Below are 12,503 nucleotides of genomic sequence, written 5' to 3'. Positions count from 1 at the left end.
AGAGTAAGACAGGCCGTGGTGTCAACAATGACCAGTGACTGAGAATTGAAGTTTAACCCTGGAAGGAATGCTGTTCTTAATGTCAATAGGCTGTAGAGATTCATTAATTTAAAATTCTAAAATTCTAAATTCTAACTTCATATGTAAATTTTAATTCCTTGAAGTGGATTTTAATCTTTTAACATAATTTAAATTTCTAATCTTATATCTGACTTATGGATTGTTTTAACTCGTTCTCTTTGACCGCAATAAAGATTTGTTGTTGTACTTAATATGGAGCCAGTCTGGACTTGTTTTAGCTGAAAATACCACCACTACTCCCAAACATGCACAAATGCGTGCACACTCAAGATCCTCAGATTTTGTATTGAGAAATGCTGCATGAAATTACTGTAGTTCGTATTAGTTCTATGTAGCTAATCTTGTACCTTCTCAAAGAATGCTGAAAGTTTTGGTTTTGGTGTGTTGATTGCTGATTCTCTTCTTCAATTAGATTTATTTTGTTGATGTTGTTGCTGCTACTGCTTTTTGTTTTTGGTCCCATAGTTTTGTGCAACACTTGGAACCACAACATGCTGCTCCTTTGACAAACTGTCAGAACTGGGTCCTATTTGTAAGTCAACAATTATTTATTTTGTCTCAGAGTTGGGAAAATATTGCTACCATTTAAATTCCAATAAATTTCACTTGTCACATCATTAAATACTTTCAGTGAGATGTGTTCATATTGTTTAACTAAACAAATAAACAAACTGGGTTTGTTTGAATTTAGTATGTTGTCAAACCTGTTCCATCTGGGAGCAGAATGAAACCATTACCCTGGAGACCTGCCTCTTCTCTGAAAAAAGTCCCTGAGTTAGCTCCTTCCTGTTCTATTGCAAGTGTGTACCTGGGTGGCGCTGTGGGTTAAACCACAGAGCCTAGGGCTTACCGGTCAGAAGGTCGGCGGTTTGAATCCCCGCGACGGAGAGAGCTCCCACCGCTCGGTCCTTGCTCCTGCCAACCTAGCAGTTTGAAAGCACGTCAAAGTGCAAGTAGATAAATAGGTACTGCTCTGGTGGGAAGGTAAACGACGTTTCTGTGTGCTGCTCTGGTTCGCCAGAAGTGGCTTTGTCATGCTGGCCACATGACCAGGAAGCTGTACGCCGGCTCCCTCGGCCAATAACCCGAGATGAGTGCTGCAACCCCAGTTGGTCACAACTGGACCTAATGGTCAGGGGTCCCTTTACCTTTACCTGGATTCACAGGCTGCCAAGTTTTCCCTTTTCTCGCGAGGAAGCCTATTCAGCATAAGGGAAAATCCCTTTAAAAAAGGGATAACTTGGCAGCTATGGCAACACTCATGTATGTTCATATGCACACTGCTGAGAGGTTTAGGATCTTTTGCTGCAGTTATGACTTGTGCTTGCTATGGATGTGTGTTAACCCTTAATCTTATGCCCATGAGAAGCTCTCCCACAGAGGACTAAAAAAGCTTGGTTTATTTGGGATTCTGTAACTTTAACATAAATCAATAAAGTAAGATAGTTATCTGGAGTCTCTGCCTTCTCCCATTCTGTCACAGGATCACAGTTTATAGTTCACAGTTCCACATAAGGCCTTCAAAGCCACTTACTGACTAAAAACAAACTTGGAAAAACACAGGAAAAGTATTTATTTTATAACAAGACTGGTTCCCCCCCCCCGACTTTTTAATGTGATATTCTGTTGCAGAAAAAGATTAGAGTTTTGTAGCACCTTGAAAATTAGTCCATGAATCTTGGGTGGTGTGAGGGGGAAAGGGTACAGAGAGCCCCCCCCCATCCTGAGGAGCAGCTCCTCCACCAGCAGTAGCGCCAGCGGGGAGGGGGAAGAGTCCAGTGAGGAAGGAGGAAGGAGGAGACGGGGCTCTGGCAGCATAGGAGAGCCCCTGCTGCACGTGGGACAGGAATTACGCAGGAGGGAACGGGGGAGGAGATTTGGGGTGCCCAGACTCTTATGTTGGAAGAAGACGCGGAGCGCGCCATTCCAGGGTTCTGGGTCAGACTGAGAGGATGTATCCTGTATAGCTCTAGCACTGTAAATAGCCTGCACTTAATAAAAGCATGAAAAGGCAAAGGTCTGGAGAGTCGTTACTCTAGAGTAGTCGCAACGCATCCCCTGTGACAGGTGGCATAAGCTATTGTCACAAGATGACTCTGTGCTCACAGCTGGCCTGTTGCTGCACTTCCTAACCATTTTGATCACCCTCTAGAATTAGCATGTGTCCTTTAGAACATTGCAGCGTTTTAGATTAGCTGCGTTATATAGAAATACTTTTTTTTTTAAAAAAAAAGACATTTAGAAACCTGAAACCCAGCCCTACCCACATTACTGATTGTTCAGTTAGGTGAGTTATTAAAAATGGTTCCTATGATTCTCCACCTTCTAGGCAATGAGGAGAATATTTGGATGCATGTTGACGCAGCCTATGCTGGGAGCTCATTCGTCTGCCCTGAATTCCGCCACCTTCTCAATGGAGTGGAGGTAAGCAATAGCAATGAAAACTCAAAATGAAATCCAGGCAGAATCTTTAGCTGCTAATAACCTGATTTTACCACTTTTATCATCATGCACATGTCTGATGCAGTGGATGAATGGGTGGCTTGGCGAAGTTTTGCTTCCGTATTTTTCTCTTCCTTATGCAGCTAAAATACCCTGGTATTCTGCCTCCCGGCCTCTATGTATATTAAGATCACACCTTCCTGCCCTGGTGCACCTGTTGTGCCAGTACCTTGGGGTCCTTTCCCTTTCCCTTTATGACCATAGTGTTAAAGTCCAGAGTACACACACCTGAATTATGCAATCGGTCTTCCAGATAAAACTTGTGGATCAGCTTTGTTATTTGAGGTCTAAGCATATTGGATGTTGTGTATCTACACCCTATTCAAATATTATATTGTTATGTTATATTATATGGTAACCTTGGAGGGTGAACAGGGAAGGGGGGGCAACAACCTCTTGGCTGTAGCTGATGCTCTTCTTAAAGCTGGAAGAAACAAATTACAAAGGCTCCTTTAAACATGGTCCTGGTCAGTTGCATAGGGAATCTTGAATGTCTCCTAGAAGTACAATTTGTAGAGGGTGCGTGGAGTCCCTATTGCTGTTAAGCTACACATGGCACCTGCAAGGGAGCCAAAGAGCTTGCAAACTGCATTTTGACAGATTGGGGGGGGGCGACAAAATGAGAGGAAGGGTGAGAAGTAAAGGAAGAGCCATTGTGCATGAAACAGACATTGATTTGAGACAGCGGCTGGATTACTGGTTTGGGTAGAAGAAGCCGCCGTTGTCAGCTCTGAGACTGTTGGACTCAGTTGCTGACACTTACAGTATTCTGCCTTTTTGCTGTCACCGCCTGCCGCTTCTTAGCTACCACTGTAATTGTTGCAAATAAAAAGACTGGCAAAAAAGCAAAGGAAGACTTTCCCTGCCCTCTTGCTGGACTGTCTCCTCTGAACCTCCCTCTGCTTGGAGAAGGGAGATGGGGAAGCTTGCCTTTCCATCTTGAGTAGCTATGGAAATATTTTCAAGCAATTATCTGAAACAACATGATCATTTAGTGACCGCTTTCCCCATCTGCATCTGTTTTGAAAACCACAGGAGAATACATTCCAAATGCAGAACAGGGAAGCTGAATAGTATGTGCAGAATTACCAAAGGGCATTCTGTTTCACGAACTGTATAAATGATAGGTGACTTTTCATTTTTTCAGTAATGCTGGGCTGCGTTTCATGTGCATCCTTAGATAAGGGCAATGCAATTTCCTGAGTCTCTTTTCCAGACTGTCAGATAAACTCCTGGTCTTCCTTGACATTAAAGGGGGAAAATATTACTGTTTGCTGAATGTCCCTAAATAATGCCAATGTGTAAGAGCTAATAAATGAAAAGAAGCACAAAAGCCCTAGCCAATAAAGCACCCTCCTTTCTCGTTTTTATCAGCAAAGCTTGCTGTAATTTCCTGTGCAGGTTTCACTGGCTCCTGAAGGAAATGAATCATCACTTCCATGGTGTTTCAAGCGTCAGTGTGGCAACCATTCAACAAGTCTAAATAGATGGCCTCCCTCTAGCCATATGGCCTCCCCTCCTTCCCCCTCCACAGCACAATACTTCTTCACAAAAGGCCTGTATGCAAATGGAGAAGCTGGTGCGATTGCAATTGGCTAAACAGAAATAAACTGGTGTTGCAAAGCGCCATTTTTCTTCATATGCTTTCAGAAACCACAAAATCAACCTACATTATTATTTGTTAACTTCGCAGAATGGGTAGTTTCTTTCAGCTTCCTCTGCCACATGTGGAAAGGCTTGCTCATTTGAAGGCGGGGGGGGGGGGAAGCTGCAACTCTGTTGGTCGAGGTGGCTCATTAAGGCAGGAGGGAAGCCTGCAGGATTGGTGAGAGGAGGATTTCATCTTGGAATCTGCTGCTTTTTTTGCTTCCAGGACAAGCTTTCTTTCTTCCTGCCCAGTGCCTGCCTCTCCTTGCCATGTGGCCCCTGACAACCCCAGATCATTATGGGTGCCGTGACCCAACCTGAGGTGATCCAGGATTGCCTCCACCTAAGTCAGGCAAAACCCGGATCCCTTGGCCTAATTCAGATTGGCCTGATTTGGTTCAGGATTCAGCCTAATCTGGTGTGTGGCGCTACAGAATGGGATAAAATGTATAACACGTATACTCAACCCTTGGGACGGCCTCCCTACAAGCATCCATGCTGAGCAGGCCTTGCCCCCCAAGCAAGGCAGAGACCTTAAAAGCTCTTTTTGTCTGGGTTTTCTTGGCACAGTAAGGACTTTTAAGCTCTCTGTTTTTCTTGTCAGGCCAAGCCTGCACAACATGCTGGCTCTGGAAGCTGGGGGGGATGATCACGAGATCTCATGGGAACTCGGACACACCTGAGAGATCTTGCGAGAGCATCCCAGAGCCTGTGCACTGAGTGGAGAGCTTAAAATCTCTCTCTGCACTGGGAAAACTTTAAACTTGTGCAATTTCAACCATTTTTCTCCATGGTTGTTCCCCAAATCCAGAATTGCAGAGTGAATTCCTAATTTCTTAAGCTTCTCCACTAGGTCTCCGCTTTGATGCATCGTATATCGTGCAAGGTTGAAATTGCACAAGTTAAATGCACATAAGAAGTGATTGTATTGTACTTTGAAATTGATGAATAGAATCCTAAATAAAACCTTCAGAATATGAAAAGCACTTCACCATCCCATCAAGCAAAAACTCTTATGGTAGTAAGGGAGTTGTTCTTCAAAATCCCTGTCTGTGAATGTTGCTGTTGAACTTCACCAGAATTCTCTAAATATCCCAATAATTGATGAAAGCACCTCACAGACACACTGGAAAATCTGCCAAGGCTGTCAAGCTAGAAATATTGATCTAGTGGTTGTAATAATTTTCCTGATGGTTTTTTTTAATCCTTTCAGTTTGCAGATTCATTTAACTTCAACCCACACAAATGGCTCTTAGTAAATTTTGACTGTTCTACTATGTGGTAAGTATGAAGTGCAAAAATGAAGAGTTTGCATGTAATGTTAAACCATTATTTAATGAACAAACCTTTGGCTCAAGCCATAATATATTCTGCAGATAATCAAAGGAACTAAGTCAAGAGGTTCAGCCAGGCAGGGCCATCTTAACCATATCTGGCGCCCTGGTGCCAAGATCCCTCCGGCGCCCCCCGTGAGTGAGGCGGGCAGGAGGGGCGCTGAGAGGCGCGGAGGAGACAGCCCCAGGCTCGCGCTCCCTGCGTGCCTCCGCAGAGCGGCCTGAAGCCGCTCAAAAACTGAGAGGCACAGAGAAGGCAGCCCCAGGCTCACACTCACCTTGCGAAGCTCCGGAGGCACGCGGGGAGCGCGAGCCTGGGGCCGCCGCACTGCGCCTCTCAGCTGTTCAGGCGGCCCCAGGCTCGTGTTCCCCACGCGCCTCCAGAGAGCTGCCTGAAGCCGCTCAACAGCAGAGGCGCGCGGAGGCAGACTCCAGTGTTCAGCGCCCCTTCCGCAGGTGCCCTGGCACCTTGTGCCACCCAGCCTGGGCCTAGGGACGGCCCTGCAGCCAGGTCCTGTTTCTTACTCCTCATTAACATCACAATGTAATGTGATGTGTGGACCAGGGCTGTGAATTCACTACTCTTTTAAAGCACATTCTAAACACATTTTCCTCTCAAATAATTCTAGGCACTGGAACTTGTTTAAGGTTGCTTGGAATTGTGACTGTGAGAGGTAAACTACAGTGCCCAGAATTCTCTGAGGGAAATAACTTGCTTTGAATGTGCTTCAGACGTATAGCACTTCCATAGCTATTGCTCATCTCTGTTTCTTCCAAGACGGGTTTTTTAACTTCTTTTGAAGAAATGTGGTAGCGGTGATGTTAGCGCTGTTAGTTTAATGAAATTACTCAGGAACAGCGCACATATTGTGCGGCATTGTGCTACCAAGGTTTATTACACTTGAAATGAATTTGAAAGGAAATCTAGGAAAAGTATATGCTAGTTTCAGATACAAAGTAGTTGGAAAAAAATGATGTTTCATTAGGTTAAATTCTACGTTAATCAAATCTGACACAAGAAGAAAAGCAGCTCGTGCTTGTATGACTTGCATATGAATTGGGTCCTTCTGTTTCACATAAATTAATGAGGGGTCAAATTTTAACCTGCAATCAAAGCTTTTATATATTTTAATCAAGACAGAAGTAGCTGGTAATGCAATGGCAAATAATCCAAAGTCAATATTTTTTCAGGGTGAAGAAGAGAACAGATTTAACCTGTGCCTTTAAAATAGATCCTGTTTATCTGAAGCACGACCATCAAGAATCAGGTAAAATATTTTATCTTTTCCCTAACTTGAAAATAGCTTTTGGCTGTCACAGTTTGTTTCAGTTCAAATACTTTCAGCGCAGTATTTCAAGAGATTCCCATTTTTTCTTCAAAATACGTGTTAGCCAAGTATGTAAATCAACTTTTCATGAGTTCAGAAAATTGCCTAATTTTACAAGTGTCCAAAGAAATTGACAAAGGGGGGCAGGCCGACTCTCTGATTTTGTGTTCAGTCAATAACAAGGATTAAAATGACCACTGTCACTCTTGAAAGAATCAGAAGATGTCCGCGATGCAGAAAAAGGGTGGATAGGGTATGTTAAGGGAGAAGTGAAGCGATGAATGTTTTGATTCCGAGAGTACATTACATGGGGATATGTTTTGTTGCAAACTGTAGGACTCTCTTGAGCAGCCAAGCAGCTCATTTGACCAATTGCTCATTGTTCCGGTCAGGTTTGATTGCCTGTTGTTGAGAGAGTGAAGCCTGGAATCACCCCCCTGCCCAGGTGGTGAATGATGGCACTGTTGTGACGTGCGGTTCGTGATTTCAGCACTCTTGACATAATATGCTGTAGACAGTTCTCTAGTAACACTTCTTTATTAAAGCAAACAAGACTGAGCTCTGAGGAGAGGAAAGCTACATTTATAGGGACGGGGGACTAGCTAGAAAGGGATACATTTTGGAGGGAACAATATCAGGCAATCACAGTGCTGCCTTTTGGAGGAAACCAATAAGACAGAGGATCCAAATACAGCAGCTTAAATGAACCAATAGCAGCTGTACCTTCTGTAACCAAAAGGCAGTTACTTTACCCTAATGCAAATGCATACAATGGTAATCTATATATATAAAAATGTAAAAATCGTGAAAATCCAGGTTCCACTTTTCTCCGTAACCGCTTGACCGATCGTCCTGAAATTTTGACACAACGATCCAGGCCACTCCCCGCGCGTTGTTGGGGGCAAGAATCCCTCAAATCGCACAGGTACAGACCTGGTTTTCCACCAACTCAAACAGCGCCCTCAAGTGGAATTCCTCCCACAGTACACCCCCTCCCTTCCTGTGAAATCTAAGCCACACCCACAAACCAAATGACATCATCATCAACCAAGCAACTGAAACCAGCAAGGCGGCCATTATCACACCCCTAGGCTTCTGTCAGGCTTCCAGGCCTCCACTAGGCCCGGGGAGGGGGATAACCCACAGCATCGCACTTGGGGGCACGGCAAGGAGTTTTTACTTTACAATTTAGCACCACTACCCCCCCAAACCCCCACCAAATAACCACAAGACAAAAATAAATACCATCCTTCAGAACGTCATGAGATACGCCGGTCACGGAGGGGCGGGGGACAAACAGAATAGATCATGGATCGGGACACGTGGGGGCAGTCACAGGGATTAGCCACAACGTCTGACGTAGTCAAAACAAAATAAAAAATTCCTTCCAGCAGCACCTTAGTTGGTCTTTAAGGTGCTGCTGGAAGGAATATTTTTATTTTGTTTCAACTGAAAACAGGCCTTTTCCAGCAACAAGGTCCAATGAATAGAAGGCAGGGATACGTAATGGGTCAGAACAGGGTGGAGGGGAGACACAGGGATGAAACCTGCCCTCTCCACAGTATCTCGCCTCGACTCAGGGGGACTCTGAGGCTCAGGGGGATCTGAAGGGGGGCTATTACCCTCCATTTCACAATTACTACGACTGAATGCAACGCTCTGCGTCTTTTTTTTAAAAAAAAAACAACCATGCACTTTCTCTCCCCAGTTTAAGTCCTCAGATATTTGCAGTGCCCAATTCCAACCCCCTCGATTTACAATCCCCTACCTTCCCCTTGCCACTTCCTGGGTTTTTTATGGAACTGAACAACTCGGTTGCTTCAGAACGCACCTTCTGTTGCCAGGCCCTTGCAGGGCCAGACAGAGGCCGGGGCCAGGTAGATAATGTGACCCTGTTGTTAACCCTTTTGTTACGTTTTTCATTTTACTGATTGTGAATATGCTGACCAAGGCCCCCTTTGGATTCGGAGGCCCGCGCCAAGTGGCCCATATGATCCCCCTCCTTCTGTCTGGGCCTGTCTGTTGCTACAGGGCTGTGGGGCTTCGCTATTTGACCCCCCCCCCGGTCAGGATTTTAAAAGTAGTTCTCTGGGTCCCAGGGCGCATCATCACCCCCAATCCTTAATCTAAATATATAGAAATGTTCATGATGCGTGCACAGGGGCCAATGTATGGAGATACAGGGGGGAGGGGACAATAGAGGGCTCACACAAAAGTAAATACTGGGAATTGGAACCCAGAAACTGACAGTTCCTTCTCCAAACATAGCTGTCAAGTTCGGGCCTGAGAAATAAGGGACTGGACCGGAAATAGCAGACCGGAAGTAGCGCTGCCGCCATTTTGGAACTGGGCAGAGCATGCTCAGAAGCTACTTTTGATGCTGCTCTGCCCTGTTCCAAAATGGCCGCCACACCAGAAGTTGCGCTGCAGCCATTTTGGAACTGGGCAAAGCAGCATCAAAAGTTGCTTCTGAGCATGCTCTGCCCAGCTCCAAAATGGCCACCGCGCCACAATAAACTGGGAAAAAACAAAAAATTCCGTTTCTTCGGCTGGGAACAGCTGGAAAAACGGGGGTTTCCCGGGGAATACGGGAGACTTGGCAGCTATGGGTGGGGGCCAATGTAGGATGATACCGGGGGTAGGGGCCAACACTCCACAGGGACAACAGAGGGCTCAGACAAAAGTGCATGCTGGGAAATAGAACCCAGAACCTAACAGTTCCTTCTCCAAGGGTGGGGGCCAAGGTATGGAGATACATGGGGGAGGGGCCAACAGTCCCCAGGGACAACAGAGGGAAGGGTATCTTACCGAAACACAGGGATGAGCCGGGGTGCAGGGAGGAGGGGCAGGATACGTCATGGACCGGGACAGGGTGGGGTGGGGATCACAGGAAAGAACCACAGCTATGCGTGGCCGGGTCAGCTAGTACAGATATAAAATCCTTTGACATAATATACAACAGGCACAACAGAAAGTAGGAAAAAATCTTGTTGGGGTGAACACAGCGCTGATATGTTCAGGTACTGCACATGCAGCTCCTGTTGCTAGATGAATAACAATTGCCAGGATAGCAATGAGAAACAGTAGGCCTCATATTTTATTTTTATTTTATTTATGATTTTCATTTATATACATTTCAATAGTTTTACAATCATCCTAACCTTTCAAAACTTGTCTTCCTTCCTCCTCTTTCTGAAGTTCCTTAAATTTATTTTTTACATTTCCTGCATATTCTAAATAAACTTAACTTATTCTTTTATTTATCTACTTTAAAGATATACTCTTATGAAACTGCAGGTTATTACATTACTTCTGCTAATGTCCTTATCTGTTTACAGTAGGCCTCATATTTCTGCTCATTCTCTTTCTGTAGCATTTCCTCTACCATGAACAAGTCTATTGCCTTCACGACAGGCTCAGTCCATTTCAGTGATGGCTAGAATGAGCCAGCAGTGATGTTTCCAACATCTTTCTTGAAGCATTTCAGCTCAGGATGGGCAGAAGGTAGACTCCGAGACAGTAGTGGAGCAGCTACTGTTCATCTGTGGCTGGGATTCTCACAAGGAATGCTACATTCAGGTTCCTTCCATCCTAGAACCCTTTAGTGCTGCTAAAGTATGGCTTTTCTGAACTCAGCTGGAAGCAGGATTAAAATGAGGGCTCCACTCAAACTCTTAATAATGTTATAGATTTGGGGGAGACCCCTCCTAAACCCTATAAATTAATAAATGTAGGATTTTGGTTACTTGGAATATGGATGAAAGTACAAGCTTCAGAACTGTGGCAGACAAGGAGTCCATGGGCTGGCTTATGCAAACCAGCCTGGCTGGCCTAGCAAAGAGCAAATCTGTTAACATGACAAAAGGTGTTGATAGACTGGGGAGACAGATGTTGCAAAGGTGATGGTGTATGTATGTTTGAGATGACAGGAAATGGGAGTCTTGAGCAAGGGTTTCTGGGAAGAAGGAGGAGGAGGAGGAGGAGGAGGAGGAGGAAGACCAGTGTGAATCTACATTGGTTGGTTATAACCTTAAAAATGCATTATAAAACTGTAATACCAGAGGGCGCTGTAGAACAGTGATCCATTGGCAATGGGAAATTGCATTTTTGAAAAATACGATTTTAAAAAACTTGTTTTTTTAAAAAAAATAGCCTTTAATAGTGTTTTTGCAGATCAGTGTAGATCCAGCCTTAGATCCATCTTGGGCAGGCTGGCTGCAGAGATGACTGGGAGAAATGCCTTGGACTCTAGGATTGTGCTGCTGTGGGGACAAGCCCCTCTTGAAATGACCAGGTTGTAGGATCTGGACTCCCTCCATGCAGACTGAAGGTGTAAATAGGTGAATAAACTGTATTTCTCAAAGCTAAGACAGTCTCCGTCGTGTCAATTCTCCAAAGGAACACAGATGCTGGAACACCCTGGAATCTTGCTATCACTCAGCAGAGAGTGTGGGTGCACCTATCTTTTGTAACAATAAGTTGTCATATTACCCAACAACTTTACCTTTTACTTATTTGCAGAGGAGATGCTTTAATAGCTAATTCCCACTGGTAATTTCTTTCAATTTTTAGTTGTGAAGTAGTCTCATTTTACTATAAAACAAATGGAGAAAAAATAATGGCAAAAATGAACGGAAACTGGGAATTAATCCTCCCCACTTTGGGAACAGAAACTAACACTGGGGAAATTAAAAATGGCTACTTGAAGGGTAATTAATAGGCTATTATTTACTCATCCTCTGATCAAACTGATCAGGAAGCAATGAAACAAGAAGTGCTGAATTCAGGACACAGAAGCCTTTCAAAGTTTCACTCGTGTTCTGACCATACACAGACTGAATTTTCATACAAAGGAATTGCTTTAGATTAGGCCTGAAAAACACAGGAGGAGAGCACAAAACTCTCTGGAATGTAAGAGGAGGAAAGTGACATCAATTGGGTGCTTCATAAAAATTGAGCGGACAAAAGATGACAACTCCAAAGAAAAGGAGCCGACATGAACACTGGGCTCATCAAAGGTTCTTCTGATGTTCTTCAGTGGGAATGCAAATTTGGGATCCTAGCATAGATTATGACCTGAACCTTCAGGGATTTCAAGTCTGCACCTTGTAAATTTCAACCAGGTTCAGAGGACTACGGGGTTCGGGGGTTCCAGTAAAAACTAAGTAGGCCATGCAAAACAGAAACCAGTCTATTCCAGGTTGAGCTCAATTGATATGCTGACCAGCCATTTCATTGATTGTTATCTGTGCAGCAGGGCTTTTATTGCGCAGGTTCTCAGAGAATCAGCCATTTGTTCTCTTGAATAACAAAATCACTTGCAATTTGATGGTTAATTTCCTCTTAACAGGTCATTAATGAAAATGTTAAAAAGCACAGCAGCAGAGCACAGCCTCAAGGCATGGCCGCTTAGCTTTCCCCCATATGATAACTGATTACCTTCTGCTTCACCGCCAAAGGCTATTCTAAAAGTATATTTGCCTTTTTTCTGTCCAGTGATTGGCAATAATTATAATAAGGTGTGTCATTTACATTATTTCAATACAAGAGCAAGGATTCAACTCACTTTGGGTTTTTTGGTGGACCCTCTAAGTGTGGGTGACACAGAACA

At 44.3% G+C, this 12,503-nt stretch overlaps 1 protein-coding gene across 2 annotated transcripts in view; it reads left to right on the top strand.

The window, feature by feature from the left end:
* DDC (dopa decarboxylase) overlaps positions 1–12,503 on the top strand; it is a 67,110-nt gene that overhangs the window by 31,127 nt on the left and 23,480 nt on the right. For both annotated transcript variants that reach the window (XM_035134977.3, XM_035134978.3), the window contains exons 7-10: positions 547–613; positions 2,411–2,505; positions 5,444–5,511; positions 6,756–6,832. In XM_035134977.3, the coding sequence (XP_034990868.1) occupies positions 547–613; positions 2,411–2,505; positions 5,444–5,511; positions 6,756–6,832 (307 nt within the window). The remainder of the gene's footprint in view (positions 1–546; positions 614–2,410; positions 2,506–5,443; positions 5,512–6,755; positions 6,833–12,503) is intronic.

This window comes from Zootoca vivipara, chromosome 12 (genome assembly GCF_965207765.1).
Source record: "Zootoca vivipara chromosome 12, rZooViv2.hap1.1, whole genome shotgun sequence".
In the NCBI taxonomy this organism is placed as follows: domain Eukaryota; kingdom Metazoa; phylum Chordata; class Lepidosauria; order Squamata; family Lacertidae; genus Zootoca; species Zootoca vivipara.
Note: the sequence above shows the minus strand (reverse complement) of the source record. Positions and strands in the feature narration are given on the sequence as shown.